General features: G+C 35.9%; 1 protein-coding gene across 2 annotated transcripts in view; it reads right to left on the bottom strand.

The window, feature by feature from the left end:
* Positions 1 to 26,332, bottom strand: part of bbs9 (Bardet-Biedl syndrome 9) — a 159,771-nt gene that overhangs the window by 69,741 nt on the left and 63,698 nt on the right. For both annotated transcript variants that reach the window (XM_023329818.1, XM_023329825.1), the window contains 2 exons: positions 9,531 to 9,713; positions 1,463 to 1,712 (listed from right to left, as the gene is read on the bottom strand). In XM_023329818.1, the coding sequence (XP_023185586.1) occupies positions 1,463 to 1,712; positions 9,531 to 9,713 (433 nt within the window). The remainder of the gene's footprint in view (positions 1 to 1,462; positions 1,713 to 9,530; positions 9,714 to 26,332) is intronic.

Here is a 26,332-nt window from a genome sequence, read left to right as displayed (position 1 = left end):
AGTTTTGAAGGGATTTATTCATCACTACCTCTTCTGGAAATTAAATGTTTGAACTTTGCTCTAGAGTTTTCTAAAACACCTGATCTATTGCATAAGTTTTAGGGGATCAGGGAGAACGAAAAAATAAGTTAATCTAAAGTTCAGCTAAAATGTTATACCAAGTTTGTTTTCTGTAAAGAATAATATTTTTTAACAATAATTACCTTGGCCAGAGTTGTTAACCATATTCTATTATGCAGTCAAACTGATAAAAAAAGAGCTATTCCTTTAACATTAGTAAATAAATAGATAAACCAACTTATGGAAGTTGATTTGTACTAATCTATTGATAAATAGATGATTTAAAACATACAATTATGATAATGAGAATGTTCCTTGGATGAATTAATTTTGTTCATCTGTGTTAATTGCAGCACTTAAGAACAAAACCATCCAGCTGCTACTGGCTCATTTTAAACATACTGCTGATGATTTTGTTCCATGAGGTGGTTCTGTTCAGGCGGTTTCTATTTCCAGGAAACTACCAAAAACACATTAGCACCGACACACACACTTCCTGCCAGTGAAGTGCAACTTCATGTGTTGTATCCCCAGTGTGTGCATGTCTCTTTTTGTGTGGTTGTGGTCTTGGAGGGGGGAAACGATTTCCGTAAGTCTTGTTGGAAAAGCAAACAAGTGTGTATGTTTACGGGCGGGTGAGAAAACAAGATCTAGGAAGCCTGTTTACTGCTGCGCTCCGTGTGGGTGTGTATGTGTGTGTGAATTTTGGTAGAAGCCCAAAATGAAGTCCGAGACTCCATGATTAAAAAAATAAACACAAACACTCAGTCACTCCTTTCATACATGCAAATATTGTAATTTTTAAACTATTATTTAACAGTATTTTTTGAAAAAGAAAACAACAACAGGGATTTATGCTAGAGTTGTAATATGAGTGCAGTGCACTTAATTTTAATTATTTATGACTTATGTCTTATCCACTAAGTAATAAATTACAGGGTGCTTAAAGGTCACAAAAATTTAGGATTTATATGTTTTGCACATAAAAAACAATAAAATACTTAGGCATATTTTGTATACATTTTTAAATCATCACTTAGAATCATCACTTAAAATCTAGAAAATTGCCTAACCCAGTTGCATATTTCATGAATCTGGATATACTAACTCTAATAATGTTTTTCTAATGTTGTAAATTTGCAGTTACTGTAAAGTCTCTCTTGTCTTTATTGTCATAATTAACGTTGTGTAATCGTGCATGCCTTTTACTTTGCTCCTGGTACACCTAAATTTGCACAATATATTTCACTATCAAGAAAAAAGTCCACAAATTCACATTTTTATAATAGAAAATCTTGCATGATTAACTATCGTCAACACCAAAGTTTTCAGTCACTACATCTGCTTTAGCTGCCCATCTAATTTCATTTTATCTTCCTCTTTTTTTTCCCTTCTTACTCACCTGGAGCAGCAAGATTCTGAATCTGTGCAGGGATCTGGACATTAGCTTCAGAGGCCAGGGTGAGCCGGCCTCCCTTCCCAATGCGATCACAGAGCAGGGCTATGTGTTTCTTGAGGCGGGTGGTGTCTTGGGGAAGGCCCAGCACGGGACCGCCTGCCTGCGCCAGAGAAGTGGCCTGGTCCTTGGGGCTTCGTGACAAGCAGCTCCGGAGAAGGTGGGAGACTGCCGCATCACAGCTCTCCTCCCAGCCCTGATGAAACAGGAGAAAAATTTAACAGAGAGAGATAAGATGTCTAGTTTACTCTGTATGTTAGCACTGTAACAAATATAAGAGTAACATGATGGTCCAAATGACTATCTGCGTCTAATGTAATCTTTACATGGATTTTATGACGTTTATGTTTTAAAAATTATAATAAAAGAAAAATACACAATAAAGTAAAATAAATTTCCAAACACCAGTGATGAAGGACGTCAGACTGGTGAAAAGGAGAACTTTGAGGATCTCCATAATTTGGTTATCATGTCCTCTGTGAAGAAAGTCTGCAGATTTTGGTGAAGAGGACTCCATCTCGTTAGGAAACCTCAAGATTTAATATTTGCGTTTTGCAGATTATATGCCTCTGTTGCTTCCTTAGACAGCATGCACTGGAACAAGTGTTGCTTCCATGAGTGTTGGTAGGATGGAAAGTGGAGATGGACAGAAGGATTGGGGTTTTGTCTGCAGTAAAGGGAGTCCTGCTCCAATCTGTTTTGGTGAACAAAAAGCGGAGCCAAAATAAAAACGCTTTCAATTTATCGGTTGGTCTACATTCCAACCCCCACTTATGGTCATGAGATATGGATTATGACTCAAAAAAAACTAACTCCCAGATACAAGTGGCCAAAATTAGCTTTTTTTTAGAGGATTGCTCGACTGAGGCGGTTAATTGATTTTCCAGCATCAGGGTGCCAGGTATAGGCAATATTTGCACTGTAATGCTCACTGGATGTTAGATGCCAAAGAACTGACTATCCCAGTGACTTTTGTCATGGTAATGGTCCGTCTTGTCTGTCATAGAAAGGGAAGAACTGATTTGAAAGGAAGGACTGATTTTTCAGATCCTCCATTGGCACATCCTTCATACAGTATACAGTATGATAGTGAGATATGAATCACATCACAAACAAATCCTGGATAGAAGAGGCTGAAATGAACTTCCTTTGTAGGGCTAGGCCTTATTGACGGCGTGAAGAGGATCATCATCTGGTTGAGGTTCAGAGGACAGCTGCTGCTCCTCCTAATCAAAAGGAGTCAGTGGAGGTGGTTTGGATATTTGATCAGGCTCAACTCTGGACACATTCCTTTAAAGCTCTTCTTGCACATGAACACCCAATATTCCCTCCAACGTCTAGATATTCCTTTTTCACTTGTGAATGCCTTGGGGTCCTCCAACAAGCTTGAAAGTGTCTTTGTGAAAACAGACTTCTCAGTTTAAATTTATGAGGCTGTTACCTTAACAACACGAATTTGGATGTGCAAAGAACAATAGAAGAATGAGTTGAAATTAAACAAGTTTGACTATATACTACACCTCATGGAAAGTCTTGAATTGTCAGACATTAGAAAAAACTCATTATGAGTCAAACAGAAAAAACTTTCAAAACTTCATTTTCAACTTAAGTTAGTAAGAGGCAAATGTGTGTGTTTGTTGCGTGTAGGTATTAGAGGGGTAAGGGTGTGCTGACAGGTACCCTTCCCCCTTCTAAACCCGCCATTCCTTCCTTCCCCTGCCTGCCGCCACAATGATTGACCTGTAATGAGCTATAATGACAGGTAATCAGCTCCGTAATAATGGTGACAGAGTGATACTGACAGAGAGAAAGAAAGAAAAAAAAGAAATGAAGGGCAGCAGACATAAAGAGATGGTTGTAAAAGGTCTAGGAGATGAGATGGCAAGATATATTAGAGACTGAGCACAAGATGAGCGGAAAGGTGAAGAACGATCAGAGATAATGATGAGGACAGTAGACAGGGGAAAGATCTTGAGAGAGGAGAAATGAGAGGGGAGGAAGTGGAGGAGGAGGACAGATGGGAGTTGGGTGACCTGTTTGTATCACAATACCTCACCAGATTATCAAATACTTAAAACAAAATAACTGCAGGTTTCTGTGGAAACTTGGCAGGCTGAAGCACACATCCACTGACAAACATTTCACATACTGTTGAACAATATTTAATATATTTAAGTCTGAAGTGCTGAGATTTGTCACTGAGAGAGAGAGGAAGCGAACAAAGAAGAACAGGTTTAGACTGAGGGATAGGACAAGAAATTAAGACAAATTGTTTAACTTGGAGACTATACAGAATGTGTTTTAAGAGAAATAATATTTATGGACAACAGTAGGTTTTTTAATGAGGATGATTTAAAGGTAATACACATTCATTTTAACAAGTATTGGATCAAATGTTTATAGGAAATCACCATTTTATGAGCAATCTATAAATAAAAGCAGCTACAAAGACAACTTTTTCTGAGATTTCATTTTAAATAGTTGGACTAATAGTATGACTAATTCTTCATTATATTTTATTTTATTTTGAATTTCTGCTGCAAAATTGTGATTTAATTTAGCCCGTTACTGAATCACAGCAAACACATTTTAGCAAGCTGGGAGCTTTGGATATGTATGTTAGGTTCATTAACTTTCTATGACCTAAACTGTACTTTAGGAGTCAGTGTTTGTGCAGATTTTCCTCTGAAGTGCCCATTGGAGATATTTATTGTGTTACCAAGGAAAAAAGCCAAAAATGTTGACGCACTGGTTTCATGCACCAAAAAAAAACAATAATTGCCCATCTGATCATGCCACTTTCTACTCTTAAAACATTTGCTAAGCCTAAAAGCATTCCAAAAACATTCGGGACTCTATGTCTCACAGAGAAAAATCCCAGGTGGAACAGCAATGTTACTGAACTGGCATGGATAGCAACAACCTTGAAATGCTCCTAAAGAGACAGGTAAAGGTTCAGAGAAAGCGATATCACAGTTCTGACATCCCTGTCAAGGCTGGGAAAGTCATTTTGGAGACCGGAGTTACGCTTCTATGACAACAGTGTATCCAGTCTGTTTCCGGGGGAAACATCGTTCACTTTAACTAAATGAGCGGAATCCTTTATCTGAATGAATGTTTAAAACAGGATTTGGTATTATATAACTGCTTCATTCATTGTCGATAAGAGACAATTTTATCGACAATCAAATAGCCTGTTTTGGCTATGTATGTAGCTGCTTCACTGATTATCAATAAAAGAAATTTTTAGGATGAGGCAAAATTATTCGTATGTAGCAGTATTTATGAGAATGGTAGCTCAAAGTGCTTTACAGAAAAATATCTAATGAATATGCACATCTCAGGTTTGCAGGCAGAGGAGAATAGAATAAAACCAAAGCCCTTTCTCCACAACTGTGGTTTTAATCGTCCCGGTCAGATTCATCTCCATATGCAGATCCTGTGTATGGAGGTGGTTTCTGTTTTTTGGAACCACCTGATGAGGTGGTACAAGCCCGACATAGCCAGGTATTTTTCAAGCGAATTGATTGGCAGCAGAATGCATTGTTTGACTGCCCTGTGGATTTACTTACAAGGACATCTCAACCACCATTTTCAATCTACAGTGAGACCATCATAGTTAGCAAGATGGCGAGTTGCAAAACAATAATTGCATGGTCAAACCTTAAGATCCAAATCTCTTTACAAATTGTAGCAGAAGAGCGCACAGCTTCAACTGGGCGGGGAAACCCGCACCGAACAAATAAATGTAGAAATTTAGGAGAAACTGGAGAAAGTTGCAGGATGGGAGCTGTCAAGGAAAAAAAAAAACGACAAGGGACTGAAGGCAGCTGTGAGGAAAATTAAAACTTTAAGCAAAAGTGATTGTAACATTACAAGCTTAGTAATAAACCTTGTTCTGAATTACATGTCTAATTTACCAAGATTAAGCAGAACAAAATTAGGGAAAGTGTCACTTATGGATCATATACTGGACATCTAAAAGTAGTTTTTATTGTTATAGTATATGTCTTAGTGCTGTGTTCTTGTTATAATTTAGTCATTCTGACCCAGCAAGGAAGAATTCATAGAAAACGGGTGTAAGAGATTAAGGGATTTAAAAGCTTTACAGATGCCAAATGATTGTATAGTGGTTTTAAACACTCATAGAAAAAAATTTACAACTTTGGAAAGTCATCAAAGCAGCAAATATTTGTCTAAAATCACAGAGATTGAAAAGTAAACAATGGAAACATGTGCATAACAAAAGGCTAACGACAGGGTTTGCCAAAGTCAGTCTGAATGGATTTTAGATGCCAAAGTGTCCAATATGGTATTATGAAAGGACATTCATCATAAAAATAAGGAAATAAATAACATTCTTAATTTTTATAAAACCAGTACCTGGCAGCATATGCTAAAGTCTGCATGCAGCTCTAAGGCTAAAGAAATGATGCTCATACCCTTCTACTTAAATATGTTACTCCAATTATAGTTTTTTGCAAGACTGCAAAACAAGAAAGATATTTATATACACACTAACTGCATGAAAAATGTAAACTACATAATACCAAATAAGTAAAAAAAAATTAATATGAAGAGTGTTTATGAATGTGTGAGTATTGTTATTGCAAAGAAGAAAGAGCATAATGCAAAAAAACATCATAAATAACATCAAAGAAATTAAGAATCTAGAAAACAGAAATGAGGGTGAGAACAGATGGATCTGAAGCAAGGCATGGAAAAATGGATGGAGAATATCAAAGATTAAATGATATACAGGAAACAAAAATGTGGTATACATGTAAAATGTCAGCAAAAGGTATAATTGAAATAAGATGTGGGAAGACGGAGACAGGTACTTCAAGTGATTGAAGAGGATGAAGAACAGAAAGAGACAATAAACAGGACAAGCCAGAGGTGAAAAACTGAACAATAGAAATTATGAAAATAGCAGCATTTCTGCTTGTCTCGAACAAACTATTGTAGCTGCAAGACGGGATCTTTGTGTTCTGGGTAACAACCCATGAGCAGTGAACCAAATTTAACAAGAGAAAAGAGAGATAGCTAATATTACTTTCTCTATGTCAGGCCTCATCTATGACAAAAGCTCTCTTGTTTATGAAAACTGAAAAAGGATCTCATAAGGGCATAAAGACAAATGGAATATTAAGGAAATCATTTAAAAAACAAGAACAAAAGAATTTAAGTACTTAATTTTTTATGTCTTATTTTAGCAGTCTCATAAAATTTAAATGTTTATCTAAGGAGTTGCAAAATGTTAACAAGATTAGCCTCTGGGCTGTCTATGGGGATGAAAAATGGTAAACACTTTTGAAAATGATTACATTTGCAACTGCAGTAACAGTTTAAGTTGGAATCATTTCTTGGAAAACTTGTTGGGAATCTAGAAGCAAACTAAATCTTTTCTTTTCCTTCAACTCTCCTCTCTTTTGTCTCTCTCCTCCTCCTCATTATCTCTTCCACGCCTCTGTGTTTTCTGTTAATCCAGCACTTCAGCCGTCTATCCTGTTCTCTGACTTTATTCATGTTTGTGACATTCCAGGGATTTATCCCTCTTAAAGAAATCCGTACTTGCACTCAGTTGCATTGACCTCACCTGCAGGGTCACAGAAAAGGTCAAAAGTCAAGAGTGGGCTGAGGTGGATTCACACTGGCACCAAAATAATTTTCTAAAAATTCAGAAGATTCTTTATTCCTTAATAAAACTAACAAGAAAAGATTAACTGCATTTTTTATAGTTGTATTAATAACAGATGAAACATATAGTAATTCAATTTTAGATAAGACACATTTCCACTACAAAGTCCAGCCATTTACAGTTTGTGTACATGTATTTGATACATTTTAACACATTAATTGATAAAGTCCTTGTTCAGTGTTTTGAAACCTTTAGTTTAACTCCAGTGTATAATTTGATGTATTTTTATTTTGGTGCTTCCCGTGTTATTATAAACCAAAGTGCTAAAAGTTCAAAGCTATTTTAAGTCAAAATATATGCAGATGATTACATCATCACATTTTTATGCACACAGTCACATTACAGTGACAGTGTGATGTGACAGTGCCGCGTTGTCTGAAAATAGCTCGTCAGTCCACCTGTTTGCCTTAATGTTCTTGATGTGACCCTAATTATTTCTAATTCACTTAATGCCAATAATCCAAGTTATGAAAACAGACACACTTTCAAAGTCCATCAAGGCTTATCAGTTGTCCTTCTTAACTTATTTTTGTCCACAATTTATCGCTCTCTCTCGTCCTCTGTAAGTTTTGTAAGATGCTTTCCATGCAGCTGTTTTGATGTGACTGTGTAATGTTGGGACAGACAGACAGTTCTGGAAATAGACTTACTGGTAATGAAAGCTCCAGGGAGCTGATCAGAGTCATGGAAAATTTAACACACTGACACGAACCAAAGATGGGCAGTTATAAAAATTAGAACACTGCACAAAAATATATATAATATAAATAATATATTATTATTATTATTATTGAGTTATGCAATTTTTTACACTTTGTGAACAACCTTTTACAGAAGGCAGAGTACATGGGAAACTCAGCTGCTCTCTGCATAAACATTTTTGAATTACAGGTCTAATTTACCAAGTTATGACATCATTTTTATTCCTCGAGGTGATTGGACAATCACCATTTACAATCACCATTTACAATCACCATTTAAACTGGGGAAACACAAGAAATATTTTGTTGCATTTGGAGTACCCAGAAAAAAAACATAATAAAACTCTACATGTATTATTATTTATTCATCATTATTATTATTTTAGAGCAAATTCAGGTACAGATTGGTGACATCAGTCTAGGGCAGATGGTTGTTTGTAGCTAATGGGATTCTCAAGTTACACAAATAAACAACATTTAATTTCTAAAGTACATACTTCCTCTGGTGTTGAACTGCAAAGAAATATTTAAAGGTTAAAACTAAATAAGTTTAATTATCTCTATCAGTTGCCTTTTTTAATTTGAAAACAGAAGTAAAAACGCACTGCATCTAAATTTGGCATTATGGATGGTTGGAAACAAAGTAAGGCTAAACAGTAGAACACATAGAAGAACCCTTATTTCATGTGGATTAAAAAAAAGCAACAAAATCTCTCATCTGATTGGCTAGTTTTATTAGTCAATGTTGAGTCATACTGAGACATAAATGTTGTGCCAATGTTTGCATTAGTAACCTTAGAGACATGTGCAACATGGTCAGTTACTATAAGTTTTGCCTATATAGTTATTTTTGTATGTTTATTCAAATGTTCACGTGGAACACTAAAATGAAAGACAAATATAAATCATTTCTACAATTACAGAAACCTTAGTTTCTCAGACTTTACTTCACAACATCACAAAAAAAACCCTAACCACTTTAATCTAATTTCTAAACCAACCACAGTTTAACAATAACACAAACCAAGACCTTTAACATGATGTTTCATTGGGTTGAAAAATTTGATTCCAATGATTCATGTTCCAATTAGTGCTACTGGACTGAAAAAGCTGTTATTCTAATGGAAATGATTCTAATAAAAATAAAAACATACACAGCTTCTATTGGAAAAGAGGTCCTTTGCAGTGTGGTTGCAATAAATGCTGGAGCTCTGTCAACAAAGATGTTTATAGAGCCAAGTCTCCTGTAACATGCATAATACACACTCATCACAGCTATAATCTACCACAGCAAAACTCAGACTCTTATAATAAAGCTAAACTCCATCATATTTGTCTTGAAACCACACTCAAACAGATTTCATGCTGAACTCAGAAAAAGTTAGTGCAGAAAACACTCACAGTATGGAGCTGACAGGTGAGTGTTGAGAGAAGTCGAGTTGGGGTGTGATTGAGTGTGTGTGAAATCCTCAGAGACCAGAGGTACTTAATATATTTTAAAAGTTTTGAGTGTGTGTGTAAGCTGGGGGTGTGTTTACCGAGCAGGATACAGATGGATGGAAGGACACTGACATGTTAATTGCCTCCTGTAGGGGTGTGTATGTGTGTGTACCAGCTGCGGTGTGTCCTGCAGCAGCGGCAGCAAGGTGGCCTCCAGAATGGCGGTCTGGTCGGGGGTCAGGCCCTGCCACAGGGACAGGAGCAGCACCAGCAGGTGAGTGGAGCTCCGCAGACGGACAAAAGCCTGTTCCAGTAGCGCCCAGTTCTCCTCTGCAGCCTCGGCCAAAGCAATGACCTGGAGTAGACGGAGACGTGTAAGGAACTGAAATATTTATTTTTTTAGCTTTATTTTATCTTTATTGATTCTTAAGGAAGCAAATTTTATAAATCACATACAATAAGGGGTGGACAATGCAGAAACAGAATTTTATAGTGAAATTTTGTGGTAATATTGTGAGAACAGTAAAGATTATGATAGAAAACAAACTATCACTCATACTTTAGGTAACTGCATAATAACAGTATGGCACAGCATTTATAGTGCCACAAACACAAATGTTCTTAAAAAACTTTGTACTTTGAAATAGGCATCTTCAGGATGCCTGTTACTTAATAAAGTTTGATTTAAATTGCTTAACTGCAAACAGTAGCTGCATGTATTAATATTTTCAAATTTACTGATATTTATTGATGGTCTTGTGGGACAGTGGAGAAAATAGCAAAAAATAAAAATAAAAAATAAAAAAATTCTGATAATACTGCCAGTTTTGAGATTTTATTTCTCAGGCTAACCTGAATTGATTATGAATTTCAGCTTACTATGATAAATCAAAATTCTGATCATAATACGATTTTTTTCACAATAAATGATATGCAACAGGGTAAATGCCGACCCCTACTCACAATATCATAATGGCAATTTTCATAAAGAAAAGCAGACCTGTGCATCATGATAATTAAAACAAAACTTTTATAAAACAAAACAAAACTTTTACTTTTGCTAATATAAAATAAAATTAAGTAAACTGCAAGGAACACAAATAAATAAGGAAAAATAAACTCAAACATAATATCCATAATATTAAATAATGATAAAGTCTATCTACTACAATAGAGTGGATTATCAGGGTGGATTCTTAGCTTGTAAAAATAAAATTGGGTCTTCTGAGTTTGACTTATGTTAACTAATTTTGCCACCAGAAACTAAATTTTGCAGTCTTGTGATTGAGAAAGGCTGTTATTTTTTTCTTCATTTTACATGCATCAAATGTTATATCCATTTAGTCGTGTACGGTCAGTTTGTCCTGTGATAACCATTTTCTTGTACCGCTCATTTTACTTGTTGTTAAAAATAATGGTCATTAGATATTTGTTTCTTTTTTGAATTTCTTGAGGTGTAATACCAAAATAAACAACCTTGGGATATTCATGTTGAAAATATCTTGTAGGGCACTATTTACACCAAAAAACTAAATGTTTAGCATTTTTATTTCCAGATTTTTTTCACCAAGTAGGAGGATGAACAGGCACTAACATTTTTCAAAGTATTCAAAGAAATGCATAAATAAATAAATTCCAACTTTTTCTCCTCAACAACTATAAATCAAAGTCAAGGTGACTTTCTGTACAACATTTACATTTATCCCAAAATGCTCGAAGTGTTGACTGCGCAGTCTGTGAAACAGATTTATGAGCATCAAGCTGCAGCTCCTTCATTACTGTCACCGGTTGCTCCCTCAGGTGGCTGATTTACTCCTGTTGATGTTTGCTTGAATTCATCCTAAATAACTTCATCACAGCATTCCATTTCTTTACAGGCATTCACCACATCCCCAAATTAAACACAGTATATTCATTGGTAAAACTTTCAAACCTCATAAATTATTTTTCTCTTCAAAATCCAAAACTATAAAATTGGGTGTTCTGGAGGTTCACAAGCTGGAATTTACATCAAAACACAAAGTAGGAATTAATATGAAATCTTAGATACAGCTGCTAGTAGTTTCCACTTGTTTACACATGTAAATCACACAAATGTTTTCCCTCAACCAATAGATTGAAGTATCCTTGTGGAAAGAAGAACATAGGTATTTTGGAAATCTGAAAAACTTAATCAGCAAACTTAATTATGATAATATACTTAGCTGAAAGATATTTATGCTGGTTACCGAAACTTTTTTAACTGAAAATGTGATTTGAATTGTGAAATTCAAATAATACTAATAATAATGATGTGATTAAAGCTATCAGTAGATACATAAATTCATTATAATGATATAATGGCATATGTTGCCATCTGGTTAATGACAAAAGATTTATCTATGGAAAGAAATGTAACTATCCAATTTTTACTCTCAATTTTCTGAGAACTGATAATCCAATTCCAATGTGGGTGAATTCATTTTTCAGATGCATGAATATATTTCCACCTTTTCAACCATGGTGATTTGTGTATGCAATGAGTTGGCTATGCAAAAACAGTTAAATTTCTATGAAGCTACTGCATAGTGAGGAGAGAAGCAAGATTAAGATACACGTAAAGGCAGAAAAAAAACTAAAGCTTCTAGACTTTATTAAATTACAGAACACTGGTAAATAACTGAGAACAAATAAATGCATTAATTAGGCGTGATGGGAGCAGCTGAATCTGACCTATAGCCGGGGGTCAATCCCTCTTTCCCTCCATCACTGCAACAACAAAGAGGTGGAGATGAGTGGAGTGGAAAGGACAAGTGATGACAGAGCAAGATGTATGAAAACCAAGACAACAAGAAAGGACAAGTTGGACAAAGAGAAAGAGGGAAACGGGAGATGAGGGAGGAGGATGAGAAAGATGAACAGACAGAGAGTGAAAAAGAAGAGGTGAAAGCAGATCTGGGACTAATGGACGACTGTGTGTTCAGAGAAATTAGTGATGTGCAGGCCAAAGTGCCAACGTACACCAGCCGCTTGTTTGACAAATGGATTCAGAACCTGGCATTTGATCCTAGGAAAACAGAAAGCAAAGACTTAAAGAGGTAATGCTTGTGTGTGAATGTGTGTGGGGGTGTGCATGTGTCTGTGTACCAGGATAGAGAAGTAATTGCCAAAGTAAGCCGTTTCTATTTACGTAACACTAAGCTACAAACACAGGTTAAAACACCAGTTCACTTCCCCTTGATTCCTGTGGTAACCTCAGAAAGTCCCTGTGGCTGGGGTCATCCGTAGGTGCTGTGTCACTCACACCTTCCACATAACCCATAAAAATACACCCAACAATGAATATAAAAGCCTAAAAATGGCTGACATGTTTCAGGAATTTGTATATATTCACAAGCTATAAAGGCAAACCCTCAATTTCTTTCAAGTACCGGTACACGGTTTTACCTTTATTCTTAAAGAACTTTTAAAAATAAAATACCAGCAGACAGAGCAAAGACATGGCTAACAAGGCCATCCTATTAGTCATAAAACAAAAGACATAAAAAGACATCAAAATATATAACCATAACTGAAAAAGTTGGAATTATATGCTCACTAAAAATGTGTCCATTTTATAGTGCAATGAACACTATCTGGGAATGGTCTGAGGCAAAGCTTTAAACTTCTGAACCTGGTAGCAGGATCACTGACTAGCTACGAAAATGAGTTTCTGCAAGTTTCAGAAAGTTAAAGCTATGAAATCTAAGAGCATCAAGAATATGATGTACATTTAAAATATACATGCATTATGGAAAACAATCTCAATACGTTAACTTACCAACAGTCTAATTACTTATTTAATAACCAATGCAGCTCTGGTATGGGGGTTAATTACATTAACAGCTTAAAAATAAAATTTCTACATCTTCAAACAAAGTATAATAAGTCTCATAAAAGTTATTAACAGTTGGTTTTTAGCAGATTTTTGAAATATTAAATTCTCAAGCCAAATCTTGAGAAATAGCTCTCCCATTATAAGGGAGCTTTTAGTGGATAAAATAAGACTATTTTGACTACCATGTTGAAGCATAGCAAAGCTGCCAGCTTCAGGAGCAGAATACTTTCACAGCTTCATGGTTTCACCACAAATTCCTTCATTTGTTAGTCTGTGAGGGAGTTAAATTCAAAGCGCTACTGAGGTTAAACCTCAACTTTTCAAAACAAAAAAACATCCAAATGCCCATCTTTTTTAAACGTACAGTTTTTATGTCACTTTGTGGCAATGTTCTTGTTTTTGTAACCATTCAATATTCTTTAGAGTTATAAAATCCTACTATCCAGAGCCAACAAGATTTTTTAGCATTCCTTCTATTCAACAACCAAAAACACATCTTCATCACTCTGAAGACATACACAAATATGTCCCAAACCACCCTGCTCAGAGGGGTTTCTGAAAGTGTGGGTGTATTGATAAAAGCTCCTGCTTCGCTGAAGGACTTCATTGTTGGCAGCTACTGGGCTCCACACACACTCTGATTGATGCCAGCTGAGAGAACACAAAGGTACATTTAGCCTGGACACACTCATACACACACAACTAGAGATTAAAGAATACACATGTGAGCCTAAAACCTATATATGAATTGGCAAAATACATATATACTTGCTTAAATACACACAGAATAGATATAAACAAAAAACTGACACCCAAGATGTTTTCAACACTTTTCTTTGAGGCAAAGGGACAGACAGTAGAAAACAGTAGACGTATGTTAACAGCTGAACTACTGGTGACCTTAAACAACCTGCAGTTGAAGCTGCTGAGGTCAAGACCTTCTGATGTGTTTGTGAAAAAGTCTGGAGTCTATTCAACACACATAAAAGAGACATTCTGCTTCATCTTAGGTGCTTAAACCTGGTTAAAATCTCAGTGACATGTAACTTTGTGGGAGTGTTTTCTTTAGGACCAGAACCAACACAACCCTGAAATTTTAAATGCAATCCGAAAAAAGGAGGGAATGGAAAAATTCAATCTTTCAGCTCTGATCTATCCTTGCATTTTGTTTAACCTCCCCCACTAAGGAGCAACAAACCACATACAGAAAGTCACACAAGCAGCCATGTTTGTATATTCACACATCATTGCACTAAGATATGCACACGCATGTAACTGTAGCCACAAGAAATGTAGTGAAAAACACAAACAGAAAATCATGGGTAGCCCCTTATCTATGGGAATGCATGATTTAGAGCACAAACATAAGTAAACATATACAAACGATGTGGCTAGGTTAAAAAAAACACCAAAAAAAGGGAGACTCTATGAGATGAAGGCTGCACAGTGGCACAATTGGTGTACTGTTGCCTCATAGCAAACGGTTCTGGTTTACAGTGCTGGACAATATGGCGGAAAAAATGTACCATGATATAAGGGATTCACCTCAATCGATATAAACAATTATTGATTAGTTTTTTTTGTTTTGAGTATCTGAAATACTGCCAAACTGGAGATGTAAATTTTCCTGTTTTATCCACCGCTTCCTCTCAAACTGTTGTACTCATTTTCTACCTTGCTTTTTATTTTTAAGTGAATGTGAGGAATGGTGGTGAAACCTGAAACCGCTGCTGCACAAGTTACTCAACAAGTTGTTGCTAGGTAACCAAAAAGTGAATTAGTTAATTGATGCCACCGACCTTGAATACCTCGCTAGAGTTTAAACAGAAAAAGCCTTTCCTTTGCCTACATCTATCTACATCTTCTTCGTTTCTTTCAATAAACATAAAAGGATGATGGTATAGAAGTTTTAGTGAGAAAGAATAACAGGCCTAAAACACTTACTCAGCATACCATGATATCAGCAACTCTAAATAATAGGCCAGCAACATAAATGTGCTCCTGTAAAACATCACTGCCAGTTAGTAAAAGTCAACATGACTGCAAGAGGAAGAACATAAAACATCTGGTTGTGGCCAGAGTTTTATCTACATGCAGAATGACAGGAAAAACAACGCTGAGTGTTTTTCAGTGCACAATCCTGTTTGAGTGCATCCCCCACTGAGCTGGAATATTAGATGTTTCCTGCTCAGTCAGCTGCAGCAAACAGCATGAACTCCACACACATACAGATTAAAACTTGTTGGCCACTTTACTAGAGAGAGTTGCTCAATTGCTTGTTCACATAGATAGCAAGTCAGCCAATCACATAGCAAAACAATGCATTTATTTATGTAGATGTGGTAGAGATGACTTACTGAAGCACAAACAGAGGATAAGAGTAAGCAGGAAAGAGGATTAAAGTAACTTTTATTGTGGAATGGTTGCAAATGCCAGATGGGCTAGTCAGAGTAATTCACACTCTGATCTATTGGAACCTTTGTTCTGATTTGCAGAATTATAAGTGTTTTCAGAGGGAGTTTCAAGTATTCACTGGTTTTTGCTACTCTAAGACAGCTGCTGTTCCTAACCACCAAGAATTTCAGGGGTCCACTGTGTTCTTGATTACATCAATAATAAGTTCTCAGTGGTTCTTCATCTACCTTAAATGTATGTATGTATGAATTTAATGTTTAGTATTCTGTTATTTTACAGGTTACGACTGGTGACACTACTGATCACTTATTTATACTAAAACATTTAATATGACTTATCAGCTGATACCTAGGGTGATTCTAATTTTATTTGCTAGAAAGAAAGAAAGAAAGAAAGAAAGAAAGAAAAGAACCGTAAACATTGGGAGAAATTCACATTAGGGTCAAATGACAGTATCAGAGATGGCTGGATGTACACATCTGTGCATTGAGGCTGTGTTTCTGTGACTTAATTAAAGAGTCAATTAGTATCTCGGTTTAACGACAGATGGAAACACACAATCCATTTCCTTGTGCACCATGAGTAATGCACACTCTCATACGGATATAGTTACATATGCAGGCATAAGTACAGAATCTGGAGGAATTAAAGACACTTACCAACACTCTCTCATTAACATGTGCTCAACTCCCATAGTGACAGAAGTGCTTTCACATACATAAGACCACATTCCCTTTGTAATGTAGGCCAAGTTACAGATTCATGGTTGCACTTAATCAAATGTTGAAGTTACAGGGTCAAATATCTGCATTTGTTCAATATGAGACTATTTATAATTTTAAAGTTTTATGTGTGCTGCTAAGCACCTGTATAGACGCAGGAAATCATTGTGGAGACATAAAGTGTACAAAAACAAGAACTACAAGAAGAAATTTAAACAAACCTCATTGTTCCCGAGTTCAGAGGGCAATACAGCTATCCAGTCTGTGGCAATTATTGGATTGTTTATTGAGGGTAAAAAGTCCAATTGTACCTTTTCCCACAGTTGAAAAATATCTATACTGCATTTTAGAGCTAAACTATACACGGAATCACAAAGGTTATATCAAAATCTGCAACATTGATATTTCTAGTGTCATTTCTTTAGACTTTGCATGTTGATAATTTTAGTGGCTGAGTTGCTAAAGGTCACCAAAAATGGTGCTCAAGGAGAGATGATGGAAAATGGTCACAAAAATCTGAGTTAATCATCACTGATCTTATTACAATGTTCAGCAATAGTCTCGCTACCCATGTTTTCTGCTAATATCGGGAAGTCCTAAATGTTTATTCAGTATATGTCCAAATTGAAAAGTGAACTATCTTTTCCTTTTATTATTGGTTACTGATGAAACATAAACATGAATGGATAGAAACATTATCAAAGCTAAACTTTCTAGGTTTTTTTTTATCAGTTTGAACAAAAATCAAGAAAATATTACACTTTTTTTTTTTTGTAAAAATAAACGTGACATGACCTAAAAGTGTAAGTGGAAACAGTAAAGAAGAATAACAAAAAAAAGAAAGACATACGAAGGAGACAGAGCTATCTTACAGGCAGTTAGATGACTGATCAGCATCTCTTTTGTCTCTATGCCAGATGAGCAGACAGACACTATTGTCTGAGGTCAAAACAAACATAGGCATACAATACTGTCTGTCTACACTCCCACTGATAACATGTCATGAGATAAGAAAAAGAAATAGAAAGAGTGAGAGAGAAAAACAAATAAAGATGAGTAGAAAAAGAGTGGAAGACAAAGAATCTGTCAAAAAGATTTTTGTCTTGTTTTGCAGTTAGAGAAAAAAAAAGGGCTCGTGTGATTAAATCTGGCAGCTCAACCACTGACTGTCGAACATTTCAGGTGTGTTACGAAAGGCGACTATCTTGCTTACATAAATGTTTTTTTTCATAGTTACTGTACTACTGTACTAAATTTCACCATCTTGCGCTCTAAGTTTGATCTATGTACAAAATAGTTAAGTGATTATTAGTCAAACTGATCAGAAGACATGGCTATCCACTGCTGCGTCAGCCACTCAAGCATTCTGCATGTTGAAGTGAGTCAACATCCGTCAGTGGATACAAAGAGTTTGATAGCAACTAACAAATTTGAAGATCTGTTTGTAGAGCAAATTTAAGATAATCAAAAGAAAATGCAGCTTGGGCTGAGATACCTAGATGCAACGCTGCTCTAATAAATACTCTAATATATACATATATTATAAAACTGCCTCAAGCATGGCTTTGTTCATGTAATGTTGAGCTTATTAAGGGAAGTGGATAATATATTTTTTAAAATAGGGCTTTAGATGTGACCACCAAAGATTTGTCATCAAACAGGTCAATGGTATGTACAGATGTAAGCCGAGATTATTCAATAAGAACAGGCTATAAAAAGAATACCATAGATCAGGCAACTAACTATCCACTTCCAATAATTTATAGCAAAAAGCAGTAAAAAAAGAGAGAAAGAGAGAAAATATGATTTTGCCTATTGAACATAGCTATTAAATTACATCACACTGCAAAGACTTCCTAAGCAGAGTAAGTGCTGCAGATCAAGTGGTCATTACTTTTCAAGTGTTCCACTTGTTTCAAGGTGATCTACATGGCTGTAACAGAAATGATATCTCAATGTGAAGAAACTGAAATAATATATGAGTTTCTTTTGGCTGCTGAAACATTGGGGTTTGATTTATGAGGCTGTCCTTCTCCGTCAAAGAGCCGAAAGGCCTCTTGTGTTTTCTTGAACAGCAAGGTGGAGCGTAAAAGAGAGACAGAGACTCTCTGCTTTTCTTTAGCACAAAGTCACAAAGAGCTTTATTCTGAAGTAAAAGACTGGCTGTGCAAATCTGCCATCACTCTTCATCATCCTCTTCCTCTGTCAGTTATGAAAAAGGCTGTTTTTTCACCAGTCAGCTTAAAATATAGGCAGGCGAAACACTAGTTCACTGCCTGGGTGAAATCCCCCAAAACACACAGACAAACCAGTACAACACTTGTGTCTAAGGAAACCAAGACCCTTAAGTAGAGAAACAATTAGCTGGATTCTAAGTAACTGAAGAAAATATTATTTCATTGAGAAAAGACAAGAGAGTGGTGAGGGATCTCACAAGATTGCCACAATAGCGAAGTCTGTCTCAGGAAGTGCTACAAAGTGACTGACTTCATTTGGTGAAGTGGGACTGAAACTTTATTATAAGGCCTTGATATAAAGATTCTTTTTTTCATATTAAAAAGTAATTATTTAACTGCCTAATAAGGACGGCTCAAACGTCTGCATGTCAGTGACTCATTGCAATGACACCGAAAGGCATCACACCATACAAAAACCATATTTACTCAGTTCAGTTTAGCTAATTTATTTTCAAAGTAAATTGCACCTTTAAAATTTTAGTACAAAACAATGCAATCACATTTTATTTATTATGCCAATTGGTAAAAAAGCTTTCTGTTTAAGGAAAACCAAGCGGTAGTCACGACAGGCTCCCAAACAGTAAAATACACAAGCGATAAACCAGACGATGGAAGGTGTCACAGTTAATTGAACAGCATCAATTATTTGTGACTTCGTTTATATATTAAAAAAAAAAATCAAGACAATGACATCACAGGAAATGTTATGTCATCAGTCATAATACAGCATAATACTGTAAATTCTTAATGTTGAACAAAATCCACTTTTTTTCCTGAGATTCAAATGTGTTTTTCAGATCACCAGCATACTTTGACAATACAGATAACTACTTCCTAATTTTTAAATAAATCTGGACTGCATTTGATACTCATTAGTTAAAACCTTAGTCTTATTTGATGAAACTAGATCTGGACTATTTTATATTGAACATATTATTTAATACGTAGGTTGAAATTTCTGGACCCATTTTTCTATTTGCGAACAAACAAAAGACAAACAAATTAAATACTTTTTTCACCTTAAAATGACAGGAGAGATTAAACAATCTTTAAAACAGTTTGCGATTGATACTTCTATCACTGAGAAAAAGGGGAATTCTTGCTAAACTCTTACTTTATTCTTGGCAATTATAAATTGACAATTATTTTAAAAACACTTTCAATTTAATTCCTTTATAAAATATAAAATGTGGGTTTCTTTAACTATTTTTAACTAAATATGACAATATAATGTTAATTAAATGAGATGAATGATTTCTATGAAATGTCAACCTCTTAATATTTCAAATATTATTTAAGACAGCAAAGAACATAAAGATTTTTAAAATAAATTTTTGGTTCATAGTTCATAATCTTAGTTTCAATTTAATTCAGTTCAGTTTATTTATTGAGTGCAATATCGAAGAGTCTTACAAGAAGAAGTTAACAGAGACATTTTCTATTCAAAGTTTGATTGTCTTGTATCCTTAGACAAACTCAATGAAATCATGGGTTAATAGAATGAACACAATAGTTCAACACAACATATGAAAACAAATGCATGGTTACTGTTACAATAGCTCATCTTCTATCAAAAACTCAAATGCACAGTTTCATCAATGCACTGGGTGGTCCCAAGGGCCCAGAGGCCCTAGAAGGACCAGGGGACCAAATTACAGAGCATGACCCACCGCAGTGTCACCCAAACCTGGGATTAACACTCGGGCTGAGTCCCAGGCCGCCAGTAGCCCCGAGCTGTGTGAGCTGACCTCAGCAGGTTCAGAGGTGACCTTGAACACATAAGTACATGTGCTAGTTAGGGCCCACCCAGGACTGAAATAATAAGGGGGTTTGGCTGATCCAGCTGGACCATGGTTGAACTGGAGATTTCAGCTATGATTAGACTGCTTATCTGGTTTCCTGAAATATCCATATTTTCTCAAAACATAAATCTGAGATAGGTTATTGTTCACACCTGGCAGCAGACTTGAACTACAAGAGAATGAGCATTTCCCTTTTTACCTAAAATGTACTTATACAATGCAACAGTATTTTGTAAGATCCTACATCCTGACTTCTGCTCCTGTAGCTCTTGAATTATCACAGGTGTCAAAATGATTTTTCATTAAACAAAAGCACAAAGAAGGATGTGTTGAAATGTATGCATGTGCTACAAAGTGCAAATCCCTAGCAGACATAAGAAGGGTGTTGTTACAAAAATACATATCAAATTTACCAGTTCTCATGTCTAAGAAACGTTTAGAAATGAAAACCATATGTGTGAAATAGAAATTGTTTGACTTTGCAAGTTTTGCACTCCAGTTGAACTAAAAGGACATAAGTTTGTTCATGTGTATTCATAAAATATTTCCCAAAGGATTCAAAAATGTTCCTTATTAGAGTGCTAAAGATTTACATGTAACAAACAGTGGAGTAAATAGTTTGATCAATTATCTACTTTCAAAAAACTGTCTGGAACCGGTTGCATTTTGCTTCAGTGTTATGAGTTTGAGTAAAGCAGGTAAAGAACAAAATATGTAAGGAAGGCTGACTAATGAAATAAAGTCTTGACATCTTAACATTAGAAATTCTCACGTAGGGAAAGTTAAAACATCTGGAGGTCTGACCAGGTGAAAGGAAACTAAAGGGAGGAGATGGAGGGTATGAGTCTTAAACATATACACAAACACAAGTATATACACACATAAACACATCATTAAGAGATAGACACGTTTAGAAGTGTGGTTCAGGTCAAAGGTCAAATAGATACACTGACACACTTATGCCCCAAGGCAAGGCATTTAAATCAAATCAGGCTGAAACACACATGCTCTTGACACAAACACCCTCGGACAACCTCCCAAAGAGACTCTGCACGAACACATACGACTCACGCAGTTAGCAAGTGAGTATTAATACCATGTGATGTGTTTTAACCCAAGGGCCTTTTTCACAGCAACAGCTGCAAGTTCACTGTGTGTCCATGTGTGTGTTTTTGGGTTATGCCTTCATTAATGGTCAAAATATACATGAACATTTTTGGCATGCTTGAGAGTTCATAGGTGTAAGAAAACTCACTGACACACCTGCAACATATATCCTCTTATGCAATTGTTCTCAAGGGTTCTGGGGGAAACTAAATGTGCCAATTTTCCTCTTAATGCCTTAAAGCAGTGATCTGCACATCAAATTATGAAAAATCTTTTTTTGTTCTAGTTTATTAAATGTATCCAAACATAAAACTATTATTATTTGTTTCATTTATGTGTTTACTTGAAGCAAAGTTTACACAAATGCATTTTTTATGTTCTGATCTTTGGTGAAGCAAGGTTCAGTTGTGGCCTCCTGGATGAGTCAAAGCACTCTTGGAATAATTGTGTGAGGTTGGCCACCCCTGAAAACGTTCATCTCTATTCAGTGTTCTCTTTGTTCATGAATTTGTTCATGTCAAAGGAACTTTAAAATATTTTTATAGATTTTATTTTGACAATTTGATAGCACTACATTTAAGATTCATTTAGTTTGGTTTGCATAAGAAAAGTGGAGTTTTATTTTTTGCCTTTAGTCCTATATTTCTACTTCTTTTCACATGCAGAGTGTGACTCAAAGCTCACCTACAACTAAAACTGTAATCAGTCTTCACATATGAGACACCTGGTTGGTCTGTCAACTTTCTCTGACACATTTTATAGTCAAATAGTGCATCAACAGCTAAGGGTTCAATTCTAACTTTATTATCATTAGACTCTGCAGTTTTATAGATTTTTATACACTTGATTTGACTTGATTTCATCTCACTTTTTATCTGTCAAAACACTTTATGGCAATTTATAATTTTTGTTATCAGCACACTGCTGTTTAAAGAATTTGTCAAAACCAATAAAAATGCATATAAACCAAAATATTCCTCATGTCAGCTTAGTTGTAAGACTTCATTCTCAGTCAGGGGCTGCCAACAAGTATATTTGGCATTTCCTCTTAAGTTTGGAAGATTTTTAAATGGAAAAGACAAAAGTTAAAACTGTAAGATGAGGCTGTACTTTTAAATGATAAAACCTTCTTCAAATATACAACTTTTATATGAGTTAAAGTGTTCAGTCAATTGTAATTTTCTTAGTTTTATTTTCACACATACACACACAAGAAGATAACTTCAGTTTGACTATTCATAAAAATATCTTCGAGTTATTTTCAGTCTTCTCATATGTGCTGTATGTTGCCAATGTGTATGCGGTCTGTGGTGTGCTGTGTGAGCATGTGTGTTTGTGGGGGGGACAGTGTTTAGTCTGAAGCCATATTTAGTCTCTCTGGTCCTACGAAGAGGCCTATAATCACACAGGGCCTTTCTCTCTACTCATTACACACACACACGCACGCACGCCCCCACACACACGCGTACACATGCACACTTCATGGCCTGTCATTAACAGTTCACACCAACCTCCCAAGCTGTGCATGTACAAATGTTATAGCTGAAAACTAAATATGGTGGGTTGTTTGGATGAAAACACACATAATTAGGGAAGCATGAAAATGCACAAATGCATTTGTTAGGACGAACAAAATGCAGTGCGCACACGCAAACACGATACAGAATATTCATAAAGTCATACAGAAGAAAGTGAGACACAGCTTGTTTGCCCAGCAGTGAAGTGAACATGACTAGAAACTCACACATTTGATTATTTTCTGATCAATACACACAATGTAGCAAGCACTTGGTTGAGGGTACAACAGAACTCTTCAGTGTGTTACTGTTGCTGAAGGAATAATTTTAAAACAAAATCAAAGAGGGAACAGAGGTGAAAGAAGACATTTTAAAAGTTAGGTGTATATTCTACATGTTGAGGAATATCTGCATTTCATTTAGCCTGCAAAAGAGGGAGAGAGAGCAAGGCTGTTAGCAGAGAGTTTATCCACTGTCTCTTATGGCAAATGTTGGATTGAGATATTTGTTTGCAGTCTGAATTATTTGAGAAATACACACAGAAACTGATGTTTTGTCATACTAGTCCTACTAATCATACTAAGATCTAATAGTTATAGTTGATATTTGTCTTTGCTTATAAATATAAAAACTCTTAAGATTATCCCCAATCTATAAATCCAATCATTTTGTCTTTAGTTTTTATTTAATTTTCTTGAACTCAGAAATACTATGTGCTGGTTGTTGATGTAGTTATATACCAGATAAAATATGAGTTTTCAGTTTTGGCTGTTTATGATGCGGTGCCTAATGACACAAGCAATCCTAGATCAGATTGTTGTAAAATAAACTCACACAGTCCATAGAGTGTGAAGGATTTCTGACTCTAATCCAAAGTCATTAATACATTCAACATTCTTTCCAGAACACAGAATTCATTGACAAATGTATTATGTAACCATGACTCTAGGTTGACATACCAAACCATCTGCCTCCAACAGAGACACAACAGGGAGTAACCACATGGTTGCTTTGATTGCTTGTTAAGGCTGTGATTTATAGACTCCCACTAAGAATCCCTGAAAAGGCTCAGTTACAGGACTGTAAATGATGGAACATTAAAGATAATTTTCCTGATTTGGTTAGCATACCACAGGGGAATACTTGCTCTGTTCAAACATGCAGTTTCAGCCACTAATATAACTATCCTTTCTAAAGCAACAGATTATGACCACTGGCGGCCGGACATCAACAGTGTTATTGATTTTGGTTTTGAACAACGTGTTTCTGTATTTACTTCTGTAACATGCATGTTTTAGAGTCAAAGATTAAAAATGACATTTGACAAGCAAATTCTTAAGATTTAAGTAAATTAATGTCAACTTGAGGTGGGGCTAGAGTTTGAGTTCATCATATGATACTGGACTTAACATACTTCAAAATGAGTGAAACAGAACTCTGTGTGACTGTAGATTATGCTTCGTCTGTTTGTGGTCAGAGACCAAAACAAGGCAGTCTAATCTTAGCAGACAAAACAGACAGAGACTACAAATTACCACCACACAGAGAGACACCACACACATGCCCAGTCCCTTTCTCCTTTTCACCTGTCATTTCCCTTCCCCTTTGTTCTTTTTCCCACTGAATGTTAGCCTGTCATGTCTGGTTTGTATTTTCTTTTGTCCTGCTATTTTATTGTAGTCAGTGTTGAGGAGATAATAAATATGTAAACTTAGAAAAACTTGCTTCAATATTCTCAGACATTGCTGTAAGTCTTACAGTAGTGTTTCTTTTTTAACACTACAAAAAAAACTGTGGGAATTCACTTTACCATCAAATTATTAAATTTTAGTCCACAATCAATTCTTTGTTTTCTCATTCTGAATAATTGTGGTAAAACCTTGTTACATTGAGATTATCAACCCATACATCGTCTCGTGTACATGTGATATTGGGTTGTGAGGATAACAGTACCAAAAGGTAAACCTAGGATGCCACCTGAAGGATGCCTTTGAGGTGGCATTCTTCAGCTCATTCTAGAAGATCCCAAGGGAACTCCAGGGAAGATGAGATATACAGTATATTCCCTTTGGTAAGTTCTGAGTCAGCCTGACAGTCTTCTCTCAATATTACAAAGTCAGGTACCCAGAGGCATCATGCGCTCCTCTCTCAATCTTTAAATCTGAGTACAGCCACCCTACAGATGAAGCTAATTTCGGCTTCTTGTGTCTGAGATTCTGTTCTATTGATCCATATCTCATGCCAGTAGATAAGGAATGAGAAATTCATGAGGTTTGCTCTTTGGTTTAGATCTTTTGTCACTACAACAGACCGGAGAAGCACACACATCTCTCCCACTTCAAACGCAACCACAAACAGTTTCAGGGCACACTGGAAGTCATGGCCTGAAGAAGCCAACACAACCACATCATCTGCAACAATAAAAAGATCTAGAGGTTCCCAAACCAGTCATCATCCTGACTATGCATAGAAATCCTGTCCATGAACTCCTCAAACAAGATTGGTCGGTCACAAGGAAAAGCCCTATCAAAGTCCAAGATGAGCAAGCTGGATTCATGAAAGCAGAAACAACTGTTGCTTTGGGTAGAGAAAGATCAGATACTCCTTAATAGCCACCTGGAACCCTCCACAAAATATCTCATGGGAAAACAAGCACACACGTAGCAAACCAAAGATACTTATTCCTATGAGTGTCAGCAATTTTATGAGGGTAAATACCTGGTCCACACTTGATGCCCTGCAGCCACAGAGATTTTTTTACCACTTCAGTATCCTCTGCCTCAATGGTGTAATCGCTTTTGCCTGGATATTTATCTTCTGGACTGAGCAGATCCTCAGAGTGCTTCTTCATTTCATTTCACCATCATGATGATGTCTTCCCAGTTTAGAGTCCTCTTTCTCCCCCCAAAAAGAATTTACATAGCTTGGCGTTTCCCATTTCTGAGTCAGCAATATTTTTTTAAGAACTTGCAATCAAAACTCAAATCTAAAGAAATTTGAGTGACATAACTAAATTTCATTCATATGTAGGTTTGTAGAAATCTACTTTAAATAATCAGTTGATAAACTGGTACAAAATGTCCCCCTTGTGTGTATTACCTATTCTTTGGCAGACAAGTATACAAAGTTTATTCAACACAGGGAAAGTCACTGTTCAGGCTTGTGAAACCTTACAGTCAAACTGTTTTTTGTATTAATTGTGACTTTAGGCTATTTTAACACAAAAATACAACCATCGTTTTGGCTTGTTGAAAAAAATTGCCAATGATACTAATCAAGATGCATCACTAAACTAGACATTGAAATTAATGGCTGTTT

The sequence above is a fragment of the Xiphophorus maculatus genome, chromosome 3 (assembly GCF_002775205.1).
Source record: "Xiphophorus maculatus strain JP 163 A chromosome 3, X_maculatus-5.0-male, whole genome shotgun sequence".
NCBI lineage: Eukaryota > Metazoa > Chordata > Actinopteri > Cyprinodontiformes > Poeciliidae > Xiphophorus > Xiphophorus maculatus.
Note: the sequence above shows the minus strand (reverse complement) of the source record. Positions and strands in the feature narration are given on the sequence as shown.